The sequence below is a fragment of the Leiobunum rupestre genome, chromosome 4 (genome assembly GCF_980474605.1).
Source record: "Leiobunum rupestre chromosome 4, qqLeiRupe1.1.hap1, whole genome shotgun sequence".
Classification (NCBI taxonomy): domain Eukaryota; kingdom Metazoa; phylum Arthropoda; class Arachnida; order Opiliones; family Sclerosomatidae; genus Leiobunum; species Leiobunum rupestre.
This window is the reverse complement of record NC_143387.1, coordinates 28166008-28189137: the sequence shown is the minus strand read 5'-3', so window position 1 is coordinate 28189137 and position 23130 is coordinate 28166008. Positions and strand designations below refer to the sequence as shown.

Sequence of the window (23130 nt, the reverse complement as noted above, 5' to 3'; positions counted from 1 at the left end):
TAAAGTTTACCATTAGTTCAATGTTTCCTGAAAATGTCTCTATTTGATTTTATCCGGGGTTTTAACGCGTCTCAAAGAAAATGGAAATTATATTTTGTATTTCAAAAACATCTGTTACGCGCAGGCTCACTATATATTGGAATTGCTGATGTATATTTCGTAAGCCCACATGAGAGATAGAATGTCAAATCTGGAAAACTTTCGAAATAATAATAATAATATCAATGGTTTTTGGAATGATATTGATGTTTTTGGTCATAATTTGAATCTTTTCGAAGACATCAGCGACGCTATAACACATTTTAAAGGAAAACATAACATTCAACAGAGGGGGCAGTTGCCCGATTTGGCCGTTTGGAGGAGGTGTTTCGCTCCACGTTGCCGGGATGATGAACAGATTTTCCGGCAAAGTTACTTTTTCTGCTGGCTAAAGAGAGTCGCTCGTTTACCTCCGAAGAGAAATGCGCTCGTTGATGTCTTCCCCGTTAACCGCATCGCGTTCGTTCACGTCCAAAAATGGATTTTATGAGCGTAAGAGCGAGGATTTATAGGGATATAGAAGTTGAATTTTGGAACTAGGTAAGTGTGTACATTTTAAGACATTTCTCTACAGTAAATTCCTCTTCATTTTTGCGAAACACTGCTGGACAGCCCAAGTCGCCAAAAACCGCTTGGCTCCATTTGAATGGTTGGCATAGATTTGAATAACGGAGAGCTTTTTGGCCGACGGTTAGCTCCAATATTTAAGTGTATAAATGTTTATAAAAATTCTTTTGATTTAACCCAGTTAACTTATAATTTTTAATATTAAATGTCTAAAATTAGTTTGGAAATATTCTTTTGAATTACGAGTATTTATTATTTGTCGGTTAACGTCCGAATTTTTATTAGTTTATTAGTTTAGGTTATTTTAGCAAATTAGGAAAAATGACATTACCTGTCTATATAGCTATAGATAAGTTATAAATATAGCATTCCTTGTTTGTGAAGGTAAGTTAATTTTAATTCATTACATTACAAAGCTAATTAAAAATACAAAATTTCGTATAATGGTTGAAAAAGCCGCCGATCAGTTTAAGAAATTATATCGGAGGCGCAAACGGTCACCATATTCGGTGTAGAGAAACAGCGCTGTCAGGCAAACAGCTATTATTTTTGATCGAAGCTGGCCAACGACGAGTTGTATTCTTTCTAACGAGCTCTCCGTTTTCCCAATGAGTTCATTGTTTAACAATATTAAGTCTCAAACTTCATTTGTAAGGTATAGAAACAGTAGCACTGATAACTTCTTTTAGAACAAAGAATACACACGTTAGATACTAGTCCTTTTGTTAATTATTTTTTATTTATTATATTCTTAAATTCATTTTAAATTCTTACGCCGGAAGATGCCGCCGCCGCTGATTAAATTACCCTAAAGCCGCCGCCGCCGCCGCCGCCGCCGCCGATAAATTAGATGATTTGGAACACTCATACCGGATATAAACAAAGATTTAAGTAGGAAGTCCTGTTGTTTCTTTCACGAGTTAAAAGCTAAGCAAAAAAGCGGCCCAACGCGGCAAATACTAAAAATATTTACTAGAAGATACCATTTTTATAACTGTGGTTCCAATTTAAGTCGGACAAGTCTATTTTTAATAAAACTTTCTTTCAGCGATATACTCAAAATCATCCAGCATGAAACATGAGCCGGTGCAAGACGATTTCATCGAGCACCTTAAGGACTACATCATAAAAGCCATAAATATATCCCAAAGCGCCTCGAATAGGAACACTGTCTACCGCAACAGGCCATCGCACGCTCGCGATCCAAACAGTGGCGCTACTTTCGGCCCGGAAAATGAAGTCATCCTTCGGATTATCTCGTATTCGATAATCTTCATCATGTCTCTCGTCGGAAACACAGTGGTCATCGTGACCTTGAGCCTCAACCGAAGAATGAAGACGGTCACCAACGTCTTCCTGCTTAACCTGGCAGTCAGCGACCTTCTGCTCGGTGTCTTCTGCATGCCTTTCACGTTGGTTGGAAACCTGCTCAGAAACTTCATCTTCGGGGAACTCATGTGCAAACTTATTCCATACGCTCAAGGTAATTACAATCCAAAATGACCCCAAATAGCGCATTGATTCGCTTTCCCAAGGTCTTTTACTTTTACGTTAACCAAATTGCGTAAATGATAAACAACTTGGAAACCCATCGAGCGAATTGAAAAATATTTAGTTCTCCAACTCTCCCAAGTGTCGGCTTGAGTATTCAATATAAGAAATATTCCGTTTATCACAATGCGAGTGGTTCACGGGATGTTATAAAATCATTCGGAACTTACGTAAAGAATTTGGGGATTACTAGTCAAATCCTTCCGTAAAGAATTTGGGAATTACTAGTAAGAAGCTTACGTAAAGAATTTGGGAAAAACCTTCAGCGGCAAAGAGATTTAAGCGACGAAATGGGGCTTTAAACAAGCCCCAAAACCTACTGTAAAACAATTTGGAAGTTCGCTTGTTAGTTTTAAATAAAATACCAAGATCGAAATGAAACGCTTTAACGGCTTTAATTTGAAAATGTCTTTCTTTATTGCAGCGATTTACGTTCTTCTTAACAGTTGATCACTTTAATTTCAAACGAAACGTTGAAATGTAGTTAAATTGGCCTGTAGTTAAACAGTTTTACTTCATTTTTTACGATAATGTATTTATTGATACTTAAGCCGCGTTCACACTCGGCCTTGATATCGATTCGGATCAAAACGTTACGTGAACCAGGCAAAAACGTTTTAAACCAATTCAAACCGTTTTCTACCGCTTACGTGTGAACGTAGTTTAACGGCGAAAGACCAGATGAGCTGGGGCACCAGGGTCACATTTTCCCCGGCACGGGAGGGGGAGGCAAAAAACACACGCGTGCGCATGAGATAACAGGCTGATTAGTATTTAGGGAAGGAAGTTAGATCGTAGAGTGGATTGGGAGCAATACAAAAATCGTATTAACGTAGCCATTCTCCCTAAATATTAACAAATCCATTGGTGTTTCTATAAAATACGGGAGGTGTTGTTTTGTCTACGTCACTTAGCTGTACCTCTTGAAGGTAGAGAGCCCAGACTGCAGTCGCGATATCCTTAGGAATATGAAACCCGCGTGCAAGTAAAGCACTTAAATAACTGGCGCAGTTACGGCATTCCCTGAGAACGCAAATAACTGTAGACCTCGAATAAGAAAATGATGTAAAATGGACCATACTTTACTATAAATCATCAAAAACCTGACAAAACACGGGACTAAATATTTTCCTCTCCCTAACCTGAAACTATTTCCTACAACTCCCCATTGTTTTCTGCTAAATTGCGAAATTTAAAAAACAACGACCTCCATTTCTACCAATTGATGTAATAATATTTTGCAGTTAAAATCAACGGTTTTCGGTTTAATTTTCAAGTGTTGGTTGTTAAATGTGCATCGTAGGCTACCAATCCTCTTCCTCGGTAATGAGTTTACACCAATTCTAAAGTTGGTCGGAAAAGGTACGATCTTTCTTTGTAAACGCGTTAAGTTGAGTGATGACTAAGAAAATTGTGAAATCGATGTTAAACAAAAATAAAATAGTATATAAACGGAAATAGTTTAAGAGTGATAATTAACCTTCTATGCAAATAAACTCAAAGGCTTATACGGATATTAATGTCTTCATAATTTAATTCACCACAGCGATCAGCGTGTCCGTCAGCGTTTGGACCTTAGTGGCCATTTCGTTGGAGAGGTTCTTCGCAATCTGTCGGCCCCTGCGTTCTAGACAATGGCAGACTGTTTCTCACGCTAACAAGGTCATCATCGGCATTTGGCTGATGTCCGCCGCGCACTGCTTGCCTATCCTCATACTCAGCAAGCTCATTCCACTCACTTCTCAAAAAGGTACGACATACCACACAATAATACCCGGCAATCTCAAACCGCTCACTTCTTAAAAAGGTACCACATACCACACAATAATATCCGACAACCTCAATCCGTGCACTTCTCATAAAGGTACGATATACCACACAATAATACCCGGCAATCTCAAACCACTCACTTCTTAAAAAGGTACGACATACTGCACAATAATACCCGTCAACCTCAATCCACTCACTTCTCAAAAACCTACGACATACCGCACAATAATACCCGGCAACCTCAATCCGCTTACTTCTCAAAAACCTACGACATACCGCACAATAATACCCGGCAACCTCAATCCGCTTACTTCTCAAAAACCTACGACATACCGCACAATAATACCCGGCAACCTCAATCCGCTTACTTCTCAAAAACCTACGACATACCGCACAATAATACCCGTCAACCTCAATCCGCTTACTTCTCAAAAACCTACGACATACTGCAGCGTTCACGTTCAATTTTGACAAAATGGCGCCGTTGTTGTCAGTTAAATGATTAGGCTTAGTAAGTTTTAGACCTTTCATTTTTTAAATTGGTTCTTTAAATTTTAAGTAATGGTAATTACTTTATTTTAATTAAATTAACTGGAATCATTTCATTTCTAAATTTAAAAAAATAGTGAACTACGCCTAACCTAACTTTCTCGCACTAAGATTTTCGTAGTGATATAGTTGAACGGAATATAGTTGAGGCGCTTCAAAGCGGCTGATGTACCTCACTAAGCCTACCGGTTTAGGCCACGCCTACAGTGTAATAGATTATTTTGCCTATGAGGGCTCATCTTGCGAAAGCGTTAGACACGCCACCAGCCGGTCACTAAATCGTAAATAAAAACCCTTTTAATGAATTTTGTTGATTAAATTTCAATTCAAGAGAAATTGAAAAATATATACGCACCTTTTAATAACTATTAAGATTACATTTTCGAATAGATAAAATAACTTAAAAGGTAGCCTCTTGTTAACCAGAAAGTACGCATCTCAATTGGTGTCTCTGCTTTTGAAATTTCTCATTAACTTATAAAATTTGAACGTACAAAAATGAAAAAAAAAAGACTAACGGGTTAAAAGATTATTTTGAAATATTAAATTGTGTAAAATTTCAGAAAGCGTTAAGGCAAATTTATTAAATTAAAATATATTTATGGTTGGGTTGCTTAATAAGAAAATACCATCCGTAATTATAGATCCTCCACATTACACGAAGGCTGAACTTCGTGTCAGATGACATTGCTCTGACGGCCGTAATTCATTCGTATTTGGTTTCTGTTTAGCAATACAAACCGAATATAAAGCGAAGACACCAAATATCAACAATATCTGTTAACCCAACAGAAACTAGAAACGGCAACTATAGATTTAGATGCCAGGGGTGTTTTACAATTTCACGAAGAGCTCATTGTTTTACAAACAAATGGCATAATACTCATTCCCAAACAAAACGTGGTTGATTAATTAAATGGAAAGTTAGGATCCCCAAATTTAATGGGCGTTATTACCTTTGTCCGATATAGGAAAACACAGATGCCGCGAGAAATGGCCAAACCACGCTTCCGAAATGGGGTTCGCCATATACCTGGACGTGTCGCTTCTAATCGTGCCGCTGCTCATCATGAGCGCCGTCTACACTTTGTTAGTCAGAAAGATCCGCGCCGGAATAGACGTTCAAGGAGAAGGTACTAGCTTCTAAGTAAAACGAACTGGCCATTTCGCTTATATCTGGGGACTCTTTCTAGCAACCAACCGTCAGCAGCTGCATCAAGTGTTGCGTAGAATCGATTTGAATCTGGAGCAAAAAAGATCGAGTTCGCCCGAACGAACTTCTAACAGCTCTCAGAACAGCGGAAACGACCCAATTTCCGGATCTCAGGTAATTTTAATAACGAAACCTTATGGTTAGCGAGCTTTCGGGGCTCGCGTGGGCCCACTTTCATTGAAAGCGTGGTTGCTTTCTCGGATTCTTTAATCTTTCGGGATAAAATAGCAAAAATACGGAAGATGATCTTGGAAACCAGAAAAATGGGAAACAGAAATTAACACGATTGCTATCACGAGTAAATTGGGAATAAAGTTCGAGCTGCTCTGCGTATTTTATCTCCTCCCGTGCAAAACTGTTCAAATGGAACACGCGGCCATTTCTTAAAATCATCGCGTTCCTTTATCTTTTTTGATAATTCCCAATTATCTATTTATTGAATTTCGATAAGTTTAAACTACTAAGACCGTGCACCATTCAGTAAAACGAAGCAGCTATTGCTAAATAATCTGTATGTTTCTCTTATTACTCATTTTAGCTGAGGAGTTATAGATTAAATATCCCTAGGCGAAATACTAAACTTCGAGCTGACCAAATAGTACAACAAGTTAAGCGCAGTTTTAAAGACAATATTATATATAACTAAATTTTACTTTAATTTTTTAAGACGCACATAGAACTGCAAATAGAGCTCGGGGTTTGGATACGAAATTTCCCTTTAATTTTTTTATCTTTAACTGCAAAATTTTAATTTTTAGTTATTTTAGCACAAGAAATAAATAACTACTTCAAAGCTGTAGAATACATTTTTAAGGCCTCGAAAAGAAGCGAGCTACTTTTTACGACGACAAAGAGTAAAAAAAACCCGTTAAACGGCAATGGGGAAATAAAGGGAAATCTAAAACAACGGTTTTGCCCCACCATTAACTCGTTGCGCTACTCGACCCAAGTTCAAACTTCATCTACTTAAAGTTTCCCCCGACTATTCCTTACAGACGCGCCCGTGCAGGACCTTGCTGGTGCAAAGGAACTTTCGCAAATCTCGGAGAGCCAAGAGGAGAGTCATTTGGATGTTGTCCATCGTGGTGGTAGTCTTCTTCGTCTGCTGGACGCCGCTGTACGTGGTCAACACGTGGCATCTTTACGATCCGATTACTCTGAACAGCGTCGTCGGCTCTCGAGGGGTTTCCGTCTTGCAGCTAATAGCTTTCGCCTCGGCGTGCTGCAATCCCATCACCTACTGCTTCCTGCACCAGAAATTCAGAGAGGCTTTCTTAGCCGTCATCAAATGCAGGCAGAGACGTCGGTGGCACTCGACCAGAGAAGCGACAAAGAGACCTCGCAACAGTGTCCCCACTGTCTCTGTTCAAATTGGTATGAGTTTAAGGACGGTCTTACAATTTTCGTTATACCAAAAGTCAACATTTTAGCTAGAGATTCCAACCGGTTTCGCCATTTTGGGGCTCATCAGTACTCTGTAAGAACTCGGAAATCTGCCGGTATATATATGAGCCCCAAAGTAGCGAAACCGGTTGGAATCTCTGGCTAAAATTTTGACTTTTGGTATGGATAGATGAAGTTGCTTAAAAATACATAAGGTTAAAATTTAAACCAAATAAAGATGAAGAACTTAATTTATTTTTATGTTATCATTTTATACATCAATCTCATTAAGTGAAAAATATATTTCTTAAATGATGCGATAGCTAGAGACAATTTAGTTTCAGGGAAAAATCCTTCGTTTCCGTTAAATTTTAGAGTCGTTGCTACCAAAGAGCAGCATTGCTAATTGATTTTCAATTTTTCAATTTCACCGAAAACGCTCGGTCAAATAACACGTAAAACCAAAAATTATTTTGTTTTAATTTAAATAAATGTACTTAAAAACAATCATGATAAAAGGTTTTTTACTAAGTAAAAAAAATAATAAATATTTTACGCGGACTTAATCCTACCTCCTATTTAACGAAACTCTACATCCGGAAGTAGAGTTTTGTTAAATCGCAGGTAGGCGCAAAAACATTTTCATATACCGTTGAAGGCGTTTACATAAAAGCGAAGAGCGAAAAACTACTTCCGTGGCGAGTTTTCAAACCACTTTCATTCGGTACTTTTAAGACGCTTAAACGAAAACCTTAAATCCGTAAAGAAAGCGCAAAAAATGGTGCAACTAGAAATCTAGCCAAATACATTTTTCAGTGTCCTTAATCTTTATGGACGTAAAGGAACGAGCTCGGGGCTTTCTACCCTAAAATAGATTTATGCTCGTCCTACAAAAGTGTCAGCCTTCAGATATAGATAACGATATTGAATTATCTCACTTCCGAAATAAAGTCAAGAGCAATCTATCGATGCCACCGACGAAAGGAAAAAGTTAAAATCTTGGCTCAAAGATAATTTACTTTCGACCACGCTTAACGTAATTTATTGATTAGCACTTTTAAATTAACTTCACTTGGAGGGTAATATTTACGTTTGTCGGTATTTTTGACGGTAGTGAAATCATTATTATTAAACGTCTATTGACTGAGGGATAAATGCCATCGGCAAAATTGACGGCCAGGCAAAGGTTTATCGATGTATTTTCTTTGTACGATACTCGAAATTAAAGTTCTAACTAAGAAATTCCAATTAAATGTACAGTGCCGTAGCAAGTGGGGGGGGGGGTCTAGCTATGGCTGTTACGCGGCTTACCCTTAAACTACAGTATTTCGGATAAAGGTAGTACATTGAAAAGATGTTAAATATTTAACGTAGCGTCTGACTTTAGGATAAAAAAGCGAGAAGTGTTTAACGCGCAAACAATAGCAATTTCTCATTATCTGTATTTAGGGAACGTGTCTGGGACAAGAGAGTTGCAAAACGGTGTTTGAATCCCCTCATTACGCGCGTGTCTGGTCTCTTCATATCGCGCGCTCGCTGTACGAATGGCCCCGGTCTGAGTTCCAAAGTGCTTTTCTCTCTACGAACGAATTGAACCACTCCACTTTTACTAAAGTACGCGAACTACTTCAAAGAACTGGATTCATTAGAAGCTGGGCCCTGGGCAATTGCGATTTCGAATATACGCGGCAAGCGCCACCAAAGAAACGAAAGTGATTCAAAAATATACCCCAAAATGTATCATGGATTCTTCAGAGCTTTAAAAGAGAAACCACTCTGAAACCGCCAACTTCATATTGACCCTCCTTCCTACTACTTCATTTTAATTGTTTCCTTAGTTGAATATTTTTAAAAGGAGAGGTAATAAGCATCAACTTGCCATATAGTTTTCCAAAACTTTCGTATTTCGTCGAACAAATTAGGCAGCGGTAAAAGCGTTTGGAACTTTCCGTCTATAGTACTTGAATGGTACGATAACTGTCGTTTACGGCCAGGGTTGGCAAAAACCGGTTTTTGTCGGGAAAAAATAAAAAAAAACTCTTTTCAGGCTAAATTAATCATTGATATATCTATTAAGTGACTAATTTGGTCATTGCAAATAGGAGAGATGAAGAAAAGCCAGAAGAAGAGTGAATAGAATAGAAGAATATACTGCTTTTATTATTTATTTTTCATTGAATTTTGCCACTAGATTTGAAAAAAAAAACCATGAAAATACGTTTTTCCACACGGTTTTTAACAGTAAAACAACAGGTGAATTTTTTTTTCCACCCGGTTTTTTCCACCCTTGGCGAAATCGTACCAACTATGTTTACGGCAGCTCCTCCATCCTAGTAGATTAAGTCCGACTAGTTCGGATTTCCAAAGCTTACGAACGGAATTTGCAACGAAGCATTCGGCTCACGATACCAGTTGTAAATTAAAATGACCCCGAAAAGTGACATTATGTTTATCAACAGAGATTGTAGTAGATTAATAATTTTTAAGGGAATTACGAGTAATTTTATTCACCAATCAAACTACGAAATTTTCTCGTACCGTGATAAATTGATAATATTTCGTGCTGCGGCTACGATAGGTGGCGACACTTTACGGGGTCTCTTGGTGTAATACGGAAAAGCATTTTAGGTTGTATTCTTTGGAGCCGCCACTCGCTTTGACTCCGCTAATAACCGTGGTACTTTAAAAAGCGTATGCACTAAAATTAAGTTCTTTTTTTTTCAGAGCTACAAGATTCAGTATCCAATCAGCGGAACGAACAACTGACACATTTCGTGTCGCGTAAAATAAAACTCATTCGGGACAAATGATGCGGAAATAAATATTATTTTCTGTAAACGTAATCGGATACATTCAGGGTAAATTTATTCGTAAACATTTGCTCAAAAATGGAATAACAGGACCAAACCTGCCTTCACAAGTACGTCATATTGATTTCAATCTACAAACTATATATTAAATAAAATTTTTATGTAAAATACTACGGGCTAACCTTGCCATTTTAAGAAACGTGATCTCAGATTCTAAATCGTGTGAAACCCAAGCGTAACGCTTATCTAATGCTCCTATTTCTAACCATTTACAATAATAATACGGAAAAATATATCGTATAACGTTACTATCACATCTGAAGAATAAACTACTCCATTTTTACACTATGACACGTAGTGACATCAACGATAGTCAAAATGTAACCATCCTACAATAGAATTTGTATTACCGATAGGTGAACCATTTAGTTTGTTGCATTGTCGACGACGTTTAGAACTAATTGAAGTTAATTTATACCAAGTCCTATAAATTTTAATTTAACAATTGTGTATTTTAAGGGTAAAAATATTAAATTGACTATCAATGTATACGAGCTTATTTACACATAAATATTTCAGACGTTTTGTGTTTCTGGAAGATTATTCACAAATATAATATATATATATATATATATATATGAATTTTAATTTCTCAGCTGCGGATCTTAGGGCAAAAAATCCAAAAACCGCGTACTAATGTATACGAACTAATGTACGAAATTAAATTGTGATATATAAATTGTCAATTTGATTATGACAATAAAAAAATTGATTTCATGTACTTTTTCTGTGATATAAAATTATATAAATCCAATATCAAAGGAGTTGAATATAATCAAAATTTGAAAATTTCGCGCGCTGCGAGACTGCGGAAGCCAAAGCTCTTTTACCGCCACCTAGCGGCTTAGTTTCTTAACTGATTGCATCGGCGTGAAAAAACTTATAATTAGTCTATAAATAGGGTTAACGGCACCAAATATTTTGGAAATATTACCAGCAGGTAGCCCCCTCTTGAATTATACTTATAGAAACGTAATCTCTTCCATTTTGACAAAGGAATAGAATCTTTTAGAGATAGCTACAATGCTTTGAAAATAAAATTATACGCAGGACTTGGTAAAACAATAATCAGTTACTGAATCGAAAGATTAATTTGGTTAACTGTATCAAAAATAATTGGTTATCCCAATCTGACTCCAACGCTGGGGGCCATAGAAAATGACAAAATATTTACTAAAAATATAGAAAATGAAGGGAAGAATATAAATTTCACCTCAGGATATGTTCGTCAAAAATTTCATATACTTAAAACTTAAGCAAGAAAATGTACAGCTCTTAATCTTTATTACTATATATTTTTTAAAGTGTTCTTTCTAAAATCTCCTCCGTCAATGAATTCATTGTTCACAAAATTGAAGTCGATGTCTTCAGAAAAATCTGTGTACATGCCTGAATAATTTTATAGCGTCACTTAAAGTGTTGGTTGCACGAAATTTTAGCTATGGCTAATTAATGATTCATTAGAAAGAGCAACCATTTTATAGCAAGTACAGAAAATTTCATCAAAATCGGTTAAGTGGTCTTTTAATTATTATAAAAAGAAGTCGAATAATTAAAATAGGCATACACAAGCCTACCTAGTAGAAAAACGATATGAAACCGAAGGCTCCTTGTAAATTCTTCTTAAAACGTCGGGTCACGTGCGCGTAAAAAAAATATTTTTTATTTCCATAATAAGCCTAATATTATGATTAAAAACCTCTGGTTTGAAAACTTCTACAAGTAAACAGAATCCATCCACTTCAGTTCCTTCTATTTTAGGAATAAAACTACAGCTTTGATTTGCCCCAAATTGCTCGTGCTACGGAGGAGAGAAATTCGCCGAAAATTTCAGGATTTTTGGGAGCGAAATAGGTCAGTTTCGGACTCAAAGTTAATACACTTAGGCTTGGAAATTTGTTTCGACAATGACATTTTTCGAAAGAGAACGTCCTGGGCTTCAAAACAAGCCCGCATTCATTCGTTTTTATTACTATCGATTTTTCGTGCAACCAACACTTTAAGATGATTTCGTAAAACAGGGTACACGACGAAGTTATTTTCTGATTGGAAAAATCTGTATAAATCAATTTTATGCTTATTTGATTTCATTTTAATGCTTCTTGCATCTTCAATATCAAATTAAAAAGACGGAATGGGGACAAAATTAAAGGCGGCGAGGTAGAAATTTATCCTCAATTTAATTTCTGGGGGGAGGGCTCTACCCCCTTATGTTTTTCCCTGTGTCTACTCACTTTCAGAACTGTCCAATAACGAGATAGTTTTAAAAAATAGTGGAAGCTACTGATTCAAATCCTCTTCCGTATTTTTTTGGTACATCCAATTTGGTTTCCCTTTCAACCGCGGGATGTCACCCTGAACTGAATATCTGACGAGACGGGAAGAGAGAGGAGAGCAAAATACGAGGTAAATCAATAAGAGTTGGAAGATTCACTTTTCCTTAGTTGCGCGCATCGAGAAGACAACCTGAAACCACGTGCTGCTCGAATCTTTAGATCTCCTGAAACTTAAATGAGAATTCCCAGAGAGATGCCAAGGGTAATCGGAAATACAAATATATTGTTCAGCGACAGAAATTTGTTAACCTAAAGTTTAATAAACCCGGTATCCTCATATGGCGCTCTCCCGCGGTAAGAAAAGTTTCAATCCAATTTTAGAATTTTGCACGTGCCGATGCTAGTTTAACGAGCACGGATCGAAAGGGATCATAAGTATTAAGTGTAATGCGACGGAAATGAAGTTTACGAAGCTTACGAAGTTTAAAATAAGGTGCAAATTATGCACAATCTACATCGGGAGATAAAGGTCAAAATAATAAACTTTTTTCGTGACCATGCACTACAAATAGACGTATGCACGTAAAATGTATTATCACGTCGTTTTAATATTATATTATTTCGAATTTGAACGTGTATATTAATCGTTTTAACGTCTACTACTTAATTTGTTTCATTGCAATGTGCTTTATTTCGGACTAAATTGTTTCGAGCTAAATTGTTTCGGACTAAATTGTTTCGAGCAAAATTGTTTCGGACTAAATTGATTCCGACTAAATTATTTCGAACAAATTTGATTCGGACTAAATTGTTTCCGACAAAATTTTTTCGATCAAATGTGATTCGTACTAAATTATTTCGAACTAAAATGTGTCGTACTAAATTGTTTCCGACTAAATTATTTCGGACTAAATTGTTTCCGACTAAATTATTTCGGACTAAATTGTTTCCGACTAAATTATTTCGAACAAATTTGATTCGTACTAAATTGTTTCCGACTAAATTATTTCGAACAAATTTGATTCGTACTAAATTGTTTCCGACTAAATTATTTCGTACTAAATTGTATCGTACTAAAATGTGTCCTACTAAATTATTTCGTACTGGGTGAGGGGTCGGACATTTACCAAAATCCCGTACACTTTGTCTAAAATCGCCAAATCTTTTAACTCTCACTATGGTAAATTAACATTGAAATCCCAAAATCACTTCAAAAAGTATTGATAAAATTGCCAAAATCTCTACGAAATCCCGAAATCCCGTACAAAATAATGGCAAGTGTCTGACCCCTCGGTACTGGGTTATTCTTATTTGTTCATAATAATTTTTCTCGAAAATCTAAACATATGATTAGCGCGTGCACGGGTTTTTTCGTATCTTAGTCCTAAATGGAGATTATATATATCGGAAAGCCAGTTATTTTCCAGTACTCTAATATTAAAAAGGCATTCTGTATTCAAAAGGTTGGAACTGGACTGTATGGATTCCGGGAATATGAGAAGAGCCATAGGCGCTTCTAGAACTGCTCTTTGTGTTGATTAAGAGGCGGCAAATACAAATACGACGACGGCAGCGTTTCCCACTCGCGAAGGAGCGGGCACCCACCAAAGAACGCTTTTCCAACTGTCCACGCGTCGTTCGAACCGATGGATCCGACGATGAACGTGACAAGTTCGAAAGCGGAAGTGGAAAACGTTTCTTTCGTGCTAATTCTCTTCTTTTACGTGTTAATATTCCTGTTCGCGGTGTCCGGGAACTTGCTGGTCATCGTGACTCTGTCGCAAAACAAAAGAATGAGGACGGTCACCAACGTCTTCCTGCTCAATTTGGCGATCAGTGACTTCTTGCTTGGCGTGTTCTGCATGCCTTTTACCCTGGTGGGACGATTACTCCGGGAATTCATTTTCGGGAGACTCATGTGTCCCATGATCCCCTTCCTCCAAGGTAAGATACGTCCGAGTTTACACGTCCTTGTGTTGATATTTCATAAATTATTATTCATTGGATCTCAGAAATACGCTTTATCCTTAGATGATTTAATCGCTGACCAATTGGGGTCATTATTCTACAATTTAAATTGTATTTGGAAATCACTTTCAATTAAAATATTTAGTTTCCGCGTGTTTCCTTGGATCGAGGGGTGGATCACTTTGTTACAGGGTGTTCTAATAATCATGATTAAAAATTTAATCATGATTTAATCATATTTAATCTTTGTACAGCCAAAGCAACAGATTTAATTTTAATCTAATATAATCGTGATTTAATCATACGATGGTGTCCTATTAATCATTGGAGTGAGCTGCCCCTCGCCTTGGATGTACAAAATACGTGATTTTTTATTTAACCTTGGACTAATTAGAATAATAAGTTTATGATTTGAAATTTTAAAATGACTTAACCATAGAGTAAGCCACTGACATAGAGTAAGCCACTCGCATAGAGTGGAAGGCTATCGGCGAAACTTGTTAACACTTTTCGTACGCAACGTCTTGTTTTCGAGGCGTGAAATAAACAAGGTGGCCTAAAGGTAATGTACAATATCTGGGTAAAAAAGTCCGTTAATACACTAAAAAATGTAAAAACCACAACATCGCTCTTCGAACTATATTTATTCACGCCTCGAAAACCAGCTGGCCCGTTAGGATGAATGTTTCATGCGCTTCCAAAGGGCCTTCCACTCTATGCGAGTGGGTTACTCTATGCGTTCAACAGTTCATAAGGTAAAGGATATTAAAACTAAAACATCACAATTGGTGTTTTAATCACTAAATTCAACGTGTTTTTTAATTATTTGAATGATTTGGTAATTTGTTATATTAATTAATCAAATTAATTTAACAAATTAACAACGCCAGTAATTAGTCCAAATTGATATCTTAAATTTGAATTAAAAAATAAAAGAAATTATTACCCAATTCTAAATAAATTTTCAATCTTTAATTACAAACAATCTCAATATCCGTATTTCCAGGAATTCAATAGACCTTTCTATAAATTCCCAGCTAAACAGGCCAAACACCTGCGCAAAGACAACATAGCGCTACTTCAGTAGAACTTGAAACGTATTCATTCCTTGGTTTAAAAAATTGCTTATGTTCATTCCTATTTAATTGTCTTATTAGAAGCGTCACCCATAAAGTCAATTTTCAAAATATAGCTAAGGTAGCCTACGCGAAGATAGTATATTTCAAAATACAGTTAGTTCATAACTGAACTACTTACAAAAACTAGGGTATAGTTAATTAACTATTTATAATGGTTTGTATAAAACTATAACCGCTAAATGACTAGGATTTGGATTAAAAAAAACCCGCTATTTATCCATACAACTAGGTTAGCAGGTTTGCCAGAGAAACCTTTTATGAGCCACCGGCTAGAGGTCGGGGACGGTTAATCATTATCCATGTTTAAATTGATTTTGCCGGGAGTAGGGGCTCACTCCTGTAATCCCAGGCGTCCGGGAGGCAGAGTTTGTGGATGGTCGTGTGAGGACGACCACTAATCCCCCAACGGGTGGTTGTCATACTTCCGCCACGGGTGTCCCAACCCTATCCCCAAGTATCCCCCCGTTGGCCAGTGGCCGTAACACATATCTCGCACCTGATTAATCAAATGGACGAGCGGACTGAATAGTCCCACCCGTTACAATCGCTCATAACGAGCTTCTAAAAAAAAAAAAAAAAAAATTGATTTTTTTTTCGGGGAAAAAATGTAAACAAAGAAATTTACCGGTTAATATTTCGGAAAATGATTAAAAAACATGTATTATTCGGAAAATTTGAGCTTTTTATCGAAAAAAACGTCGTTTTTCCGATTAATTTTACAATTTTTTCAAAAAATTAATCGGATAATACAGAAATATAAATTACTTGATCAAAACATTTTACGAATAATTTTGAGAGCTTTATCTATTGAATAAAAGTTAACCATCCCCGACCTCTAAGCCACCCTGGTTCATTAAAAATCGGGCCTCTCTATACACGAAAGTAAATAACCGCATGATTAGTATTTTATAGAATGGTCTATTTACGTAATCTGATTTATTATGTCCCTCTTTTGAAATCTAACATCAAACGGTTCTGCCAACCCATCTCTAGTGCGCGACATTTTCTCTTGCTTTCCAGCTTCGGCGTTACAATGAGAAGGGTAAAAATCCTCCCTTCGTAGCAGTTCGAGAAGCGAGACCTCCCAGGGGTGGACTTGAGAGAGAAAGGGAAGCAATAGTTTGTTTAAAACGTTGGGGGCCTTCTTTGCTCTGAGCACAATAAAGGAAAATAATACAATTCTGCTTTCACCTAAACAGAAACTCTGAAAACCGTGCTACAGTTAACCCAAATTAACTGAAAAACTTAAGGCCTTTTCACACGAGCCAACTTTTTGACCCAACTAGATGAGTCAACTTGAGTTTAGTCAACTAGTTGGATCGTGTGAATAAAAGTTCGATGAGTTGATCTACCCGAAAAGTACGCGAGAAAAAAATGGATCACTGATCCATTTTTGCTGACTCAGCATTTTGATTTGAAAAGTTGGCTCGTGTGAAAAGGTCTTTAGATACTATTTATTAATATGCATTAGGATAACTACAAATAAAAATGAAAACCATTATCGCATAGAAAATGTTAAGATATTTATTTAAAATATAAAACCAGTGTGTACTGATGATCTTACAGAACGGTAAAGAAACTATAAGGTTTTAAATAAATATTTTAACATTTTAATATTCAATAGCGGCTTCAATTTTTATTTGTAGTTAAGTTTACTTAGCTTGCAGTGATAATGAAATTAAATATAATTTATTTAACTATTGAACTGCAGTCTGGTATTTGCTGAGTGCGTTTGATACGAGCGTTAACTTAAAATATCCCCAAGAGTCATGTTGCGAATCTTTGTGGTTTCCTAGGTGACAGCTTACGTAGTTTCACCTCGCCAAACCGACGACGCGAGCGCCATCCCTTAGTAAGCTTGGACATCTAAAGTTCTTATTATCTTAAGGTATTAAAATCCAGAAAAAAAACACTAAAATACACTCTCGGTTGGAGGATAGTACACCGAAATTCAATCACGATAGCTTAAAACTCGCTGTAAATGTATATCCTGAAACCTATTTCCGAAGACTTCTTTTTGGATTTTCGGTTATTTGAAAGACATCGCGACTGCGCAACATTTACGCCTTCGAGCTAAGCACCAGTTAACGAATTCGAACTTTCCACAATTACGTGAAAATCCCAGCTGTTGATATCAGGATTTCACCAATAAAAGAAGTTGTTAGAGCGGCCATATATTTGAAATCAAATTTTCCCAAAGCGAAAGTAAGCCTTATGGCTGGTTCACACGGGCAGTGTTTTCCTGATTTTCTCTATTTTCTCGTTTTACCACCTTTTCCGTTGTTCTGACGCACGGGAAAGCGACTGTACACACGGACAACATTTGCCGGATTTTTCCGCCGTCAGCGCTGTCGGTAAACGAGAAAACGGAGAAAAAGATGTTGAAATATCTCTACTTTATTTTCCCGGTTTTTGAAGCTCTTTGAGTTCGACTACTCAGCGAGCGTTTCGCTGTCACGTGATATAAGGAGCGATTTTGAAAGTCTTTAAAAGTAGGCTTAAGAATTTTTGCGTCTACCACGTGACGGCATAACGCTCGCTGACTGGTCGAGCCCAACGCCCCTCAACAAAAAGGTTATCCGTTTTCTCGTTCCCCGGCAGCGCTCGGCTGTGATAAAATCCGGCAAATTTTGTCCGTGTGTACAGTCCAGTTCATGCGCGCCAGAACCACAGGAAGAGACGGTGAAACTAGAAAATATTGAAAACCAGGAAAACATTTCCCGTGTGAACCAGGCTTAAGAGCGAACGAAATTCTAAACTTTAAAAAACTAGTTTACATATATCCGGTTTCTTTTTTATCAGCTAGGCACCACCTTAGGCCCAAGTCATCTAGTGAGCTTTAATGCCTTAAACAGGTGGCCGGGTCACAACGCGTAATGCGATGGTGGGAAGCCCTTCATACCTCGCGAGCCAACAGATCCCTACACTTACTATTACCGTTAACCTCAACAAGTTTTAAAGGAAAGGCGAAACCAAAGAATTCGGGAGAAAACCCCTTTAACCAGCGGGGAGAGAACTTGCAAATTCAACGCAAAAGGAATTGTTCTGAGTTTTCGCACAGTGCCACAAGTTGGAATAGAATCGGGGTCCTCTTGCTGCCAGGCGAAAATGCTAAGCACTCCGCCACCCCTACTTTGCCTACTCTCTGTTTATAGCCGAATTTATTTAGCAATGCCGACTTAGGAAAATCAAATAAATCAAACAGTGAATTAATTTTAATTTCACCATATGAGTGACTGGGTGATAAATAGTTTGGGCTGTATAAAAGATCTTCCGTATTAAGGAATATAATATTTGAAATATTTAAAACAAGTAAAGTGAAATTTCCGGACAGACATTAAAGTCGCTCGCACCTAGGAGCAACAAACACAGCACTCCACACAAGGAGAACGCAACCCTTCAAAAGTTGTGCATTTTTCATTGGTTAGACGCTTTAGCGCCTGCTGCCGTCGGAAGGGGAAAATTCGGAAATTATAAAACGTTCAGCGTAAAGGCTCGTCCAATGAAATTTGTGCGTTAGTGTGTTTAAAGACTAGCCGCGTTCTCCTTGGGTGGGGTGCTGCGTTTGTTACTCCTAGCTTGCACAGTCCGGCTCTTGTAACCCAGCACGGGCGGTGGCGCACTGGGAGATGTTAGCTCCGTCCAAATGGTCCTATCTCCACCTCCGACTTCGGTCCGGTGTGGGCTGGTAACTGGGCTTCGGCCCAGGCTAACGGACAGGGGCCGGGCAAACTAGCCGTCTCGGTGGATTGAATTGCCTGCTGTGGGGCTGCGGGCCTCCGTATGAGGGCACGGCGGACCCATCTCCTGGCCTTTTGGGGTTCCACCGGCATATCCGGTGCCAGCTGTGCCGGGTTATGCGGGCTGCTGTGTGCCCGCCGTTCCCTTTTAGGCGCTCCTTCCAAAGGGCTTGGCTCTCTACCTTTCTATGTAGGGTGTCGGCTGGCGTTGCCAGAGCATCCGCTCTTATTCCCACTGCTGTGTGCGAAGTGGGGGCTGGTCGACCCATTGCTGCACCTTCTGCTGGGTTGAGGGGCTTGCGTCGAGGGTGGGACCGTCAGTAGTGGGGTTCTGCTACCCATGCTGGTTTTGCCGCCTGTCCGGGTCTGTGGACGCTGGCGTAGGGCATAATGATTTCAGACCTCCGGTGGTGTGGTTTAAATCTTACCGGGTACACCGGGCTATAAATCTGACACATGTCCTAGCTTGCACCTAGGAGCAACAAACACAAGGAGAACGCAGCTAGCCTTTAAACACGCTAACGAAGGGTTGTGTACGAATTTCATTGGACGAGCGTCACGAGCCTTTACGCTGAACTTTTTACGGGTGGGGGGGGGAGACAATTTCCGAATTTTCCCCTTCCGACGGCAGCAGGCGCTAAAGCATGTAGCCAATGAAAAATCCACGGCTTTTGACGGGTTGCGTTCTCCTTGTGTGGGGCGTTGTGTTTATTGCTCCTAGCTTCCACACATAAAGCTCGCCAGCAAATTTCAAGCGCGCGCGCATGCGTCGTTTCCAAAACAAGCTCGCGCACGAGTGAGCGAAGCGCGAAATTAGGATTTTTTCTACTCTCGCGTCGTGTCGCTAGGTTCTCACGTGTGCAGACCGCTTAATAAGACTAATAAACCATTTTCGTTAAAAAAAACTGAGCGCGAAAAATGAGCGCTAAACTCGTTACGACATGTAGTACTGCCAAGCCTTGTCGGGTTATACATTTCGAACTCAAATTGAAAAATACATAGTTTAAAAAATGGTAGGTAGAAAACGTAAAGGAACTCTTCAATGACATTATAAACTCTTCTATACAGGGTGTCCACTAAAAAATTAACCAGGGTGAATATCTCAAAATCTGTTTTAGTTAAGAATTTGAAATAATCAGGTCGCATAGAGCGTGTAGGGGGAACACCTACTATAAAAATGTCGATGACCTTGAACCATGTCTTCAAGGTCATCCAAAAATTATCTCGAGAACCGTAAGTGTTAGAAAGTTTGTTCCAATTAGAAAGGTATTCCACGTCACGTATTATGTCTAAATAGCTTTGACCCGATCGGATTTGACCAATAGGAAGTCGAGAAATGTTTTACTAAAATCACAAAGGTCGTAAAAGTGAAAATTGCAAGAAAGCGCTAATAACTCAAAAACAAGTTGATCGAATGGCATTTGATCGAATGGCATTTGATCGAATGGTATTTGATCGAACGAAATTTGATCGAAAGCTACTGTAGGGTAAAACTACTAGTTTTTGGAGTAAATCGAAAAGGCAACGGTGCATACGCGCCTACGGCGCGCGTACATCAACCTAACCTAACCTAACCTAACCTGACCCTATTTATAAATATCAAAAACAACGGGCCGTTATCGTCGATGTCATAAAAAATTCCATCATATAGTGTATAAAGTAAAAATCTCTTCATCTTTGTGGCTTAATACAGTTAAAGCAATGAATTGTTCCATCATTATTCCTTCTGCACTTAAGCAATGAATTAATCCATCATTATTCCTTCTGCACTTCATATTGACATTCGGTAAAATAAAAACATACCAACTGGTACTATAAATACTTTTGAATTCGATCAAATGGTATTCGATCATTTGAAGGTTCGATCTTATGAAACAAATGACAAATGGGATTCGATCAAATGGAATTTCGATCAATTGCAACGTATAATGATCGACTGTCGATCACATATTTTTCGATCAAATGGACCAACACCACTCAATGTGACCTGGAAATTTCAAATTCGTAAATAAAACCGATTTTCAGATATTCGCCCTGGTTCATTTTTTAGTTGACACAGGGCCGTCTTAAAGCATGGGCTAAATGGGCTACAGCCCAGGGCCCCCAGCCCGTTTTGGGCCCCCGGAAAGGCCAGCCATACAGCCTCTACTTTAGGGATAAGGGTTTAGTTGGTTAAATAATATATATGCTCATTTAATATTATGTATCTTTTAGTTATGTCTAAAGTAATTAGACTCATCGCCACATCGCGTATCATACGGTACCAGCCTTTTAGTTACGATTAAAGTAATTAGACTCATCGCCACATCGCGTATCATACGGTACCAGCAATTTTTAAACCTAACAGCGAGTAAAAATCTTATTTTCAGTAGGCCTATGTACTATGTTATACTTTTGAAATTAAAAGTTTTGGGTGGTTATTGTGTAGTTGAATTTAGACAACGGACATACAAAGGCTGACCATTGGGGATCGCAAATTTCTTAAGAAATAATTTAGCTCAGGGCCCCAAAAGGTCTTAAGACGGGCCTGACTGTGGACACCCGGTATACAGTATACGCGCATAAATAAAAAAAAAATTGGCCGTTAGAGTAAAAGCAATTTGGGATTTTATATCTTGAACGTTATCGTGACGAAATTGTTTAGTTGAGGCACGCGATGGATAACACGCCAAATTCTAATGCAAAAATTTATTAAAACGCAACCCAAGATAAAAAGTTACGGAACGTATACATATATATATATATGTATATATATAGTACTCAGAAAAATCACTGATGATTGGGATGAAAGAAAACAGCGAAGCTGATGGATGACGATTGGCTTCTGACGCGCTCTTTCTGGCGTGTATGGCCAGTCACAGTCCAACGAACATCTTTGCTCGATTCGCGTTACGGGCTTACGACTGACCGATAAGAGCTATACGGGTATTCATCATGCATCATGACAAGTACGCGTATTGTTGTTATATAGCCCGTTATAAAGATAAGGCCTTTACAACCGATGAGACCAGCCTGAGGGTTTTAGGATTCGCGTGATGAGTGGGCCTGTTTTTGAAACGCGAAATGCCGTAATCCTTGGCTATAAGCTTTTAAGTTGATGTCCTACAACATGAACGTTGCCGAGAATATTTCTAGCTTAGAGAATAAGGTTCCGTTAAAGTGCCTTTAAAAATATACATACGGAAATATCAAATGTTCACTTTTCGAAAAAAATATACAAAATGTAAACAATCAACATGTTGAATATTACACGTTATTGCGTTACAAAATGATTTAGCAAAGTGCCGTGCGATGGTTTTTTTTTAATTTTTGAGATGTTGCTCTGATGGAACTCGATGTATATTTTTATTTTCATACTCTAGGGAGCGTAAAAGCATTGCCGAATAAAAATGGATAGTTTTAGACCTGCCATTTACCGACGTAATTCTATCAAAGCGCTTGCGAATGCATCGTGTTGCTTTTTCCGCCATTTTGCCTCTAAGGCCAAAAATTGTTAGTCAAAATGCATTTCGTCTTTAAGCAATTACTTATTGATATTATTTCACATATAGAACGTACGCCACAAATTTATGACCATAAAATAGTTATAACATAATAAATAACAAGTTGGCAAGCCAAAATATACCTCTCCTCGGAAGAGTTTCTAATTTTCAATGGAGCTTAACACGTATCCGTGGTTCTGTGGTAGAACGCTCACCGGCGTGCAGGAGGGCTTGGGTTGAATCCCGCCCGATACTAAAGCAAATTGAAAAAAAAATTATACTACACCCAATGACCAAAAGAGGGCTCTTTTGGAAAAATCTTTTCCCTAATTCCAAGATTACATTTTGCCCCGAAAATGCGTACGCGTTCGCAACCCAGACTTTCAGACCCACAGACGGATAGACAGACAGACACGGTGATTGTAAAATCCTTATAAAGGGACATAGTCCCCTCGGAGAGGTATAAACCTATTTTAGTCATTTTAATCGTAGATTGTGTTTTAAAATCTTTATAAAACTTTAGAAACTGCTAACGGCTTGAGACATGTATCACAATTTAGTCGAAAGGTTGAAATAAATAATT

General features: G+C 38.1%; 2 protein-coding genes across 2 annotated transcripts in view; both read left to right on the top strand.

The window, feature by feature from the left end:
* The first annotated feature begins 1677 nt into the window (after positions 1 to 1677).
* Positions 1678 to 9976, top strand: LOC149947379 (cholecystokinin receptor type A-like). The gene is made up of 6 exons (XM_090170889.1): positions 1678 to 2089; positions 3704 to 3907; positions 5448 to 5609; positions 5670 to 5803; positions 6685 to 7063; positions 9797 to 9976. Exons 1-6 carry the CDS (start codon positions 1678 to 1680, stop codon positions 9880 to 9882), a joined length of 1377 nt encoding a protein of 458 aa, XP_090027015.1. The 3' UTR covers positions 9883 to 9976.
* Positions 9977 to 13864: 3888 nt separating this feature from the next.
* Positions 13865 to 23130, top strand: part of LOC149947378 (cholecystokinin receptor type A-like) — a 37820-nt gene continuing 28554 nt past the window's right edge. The window contains exon 1 of the mRNA XM_090170888.1: positions 13865 to 14162. Coding sequence (XP_090027014.1) covers positions 13865 to 14162 — 298 coding nt within the window. The remainder of the gene's footprint in view (positions 14163 to 23130) is intronic.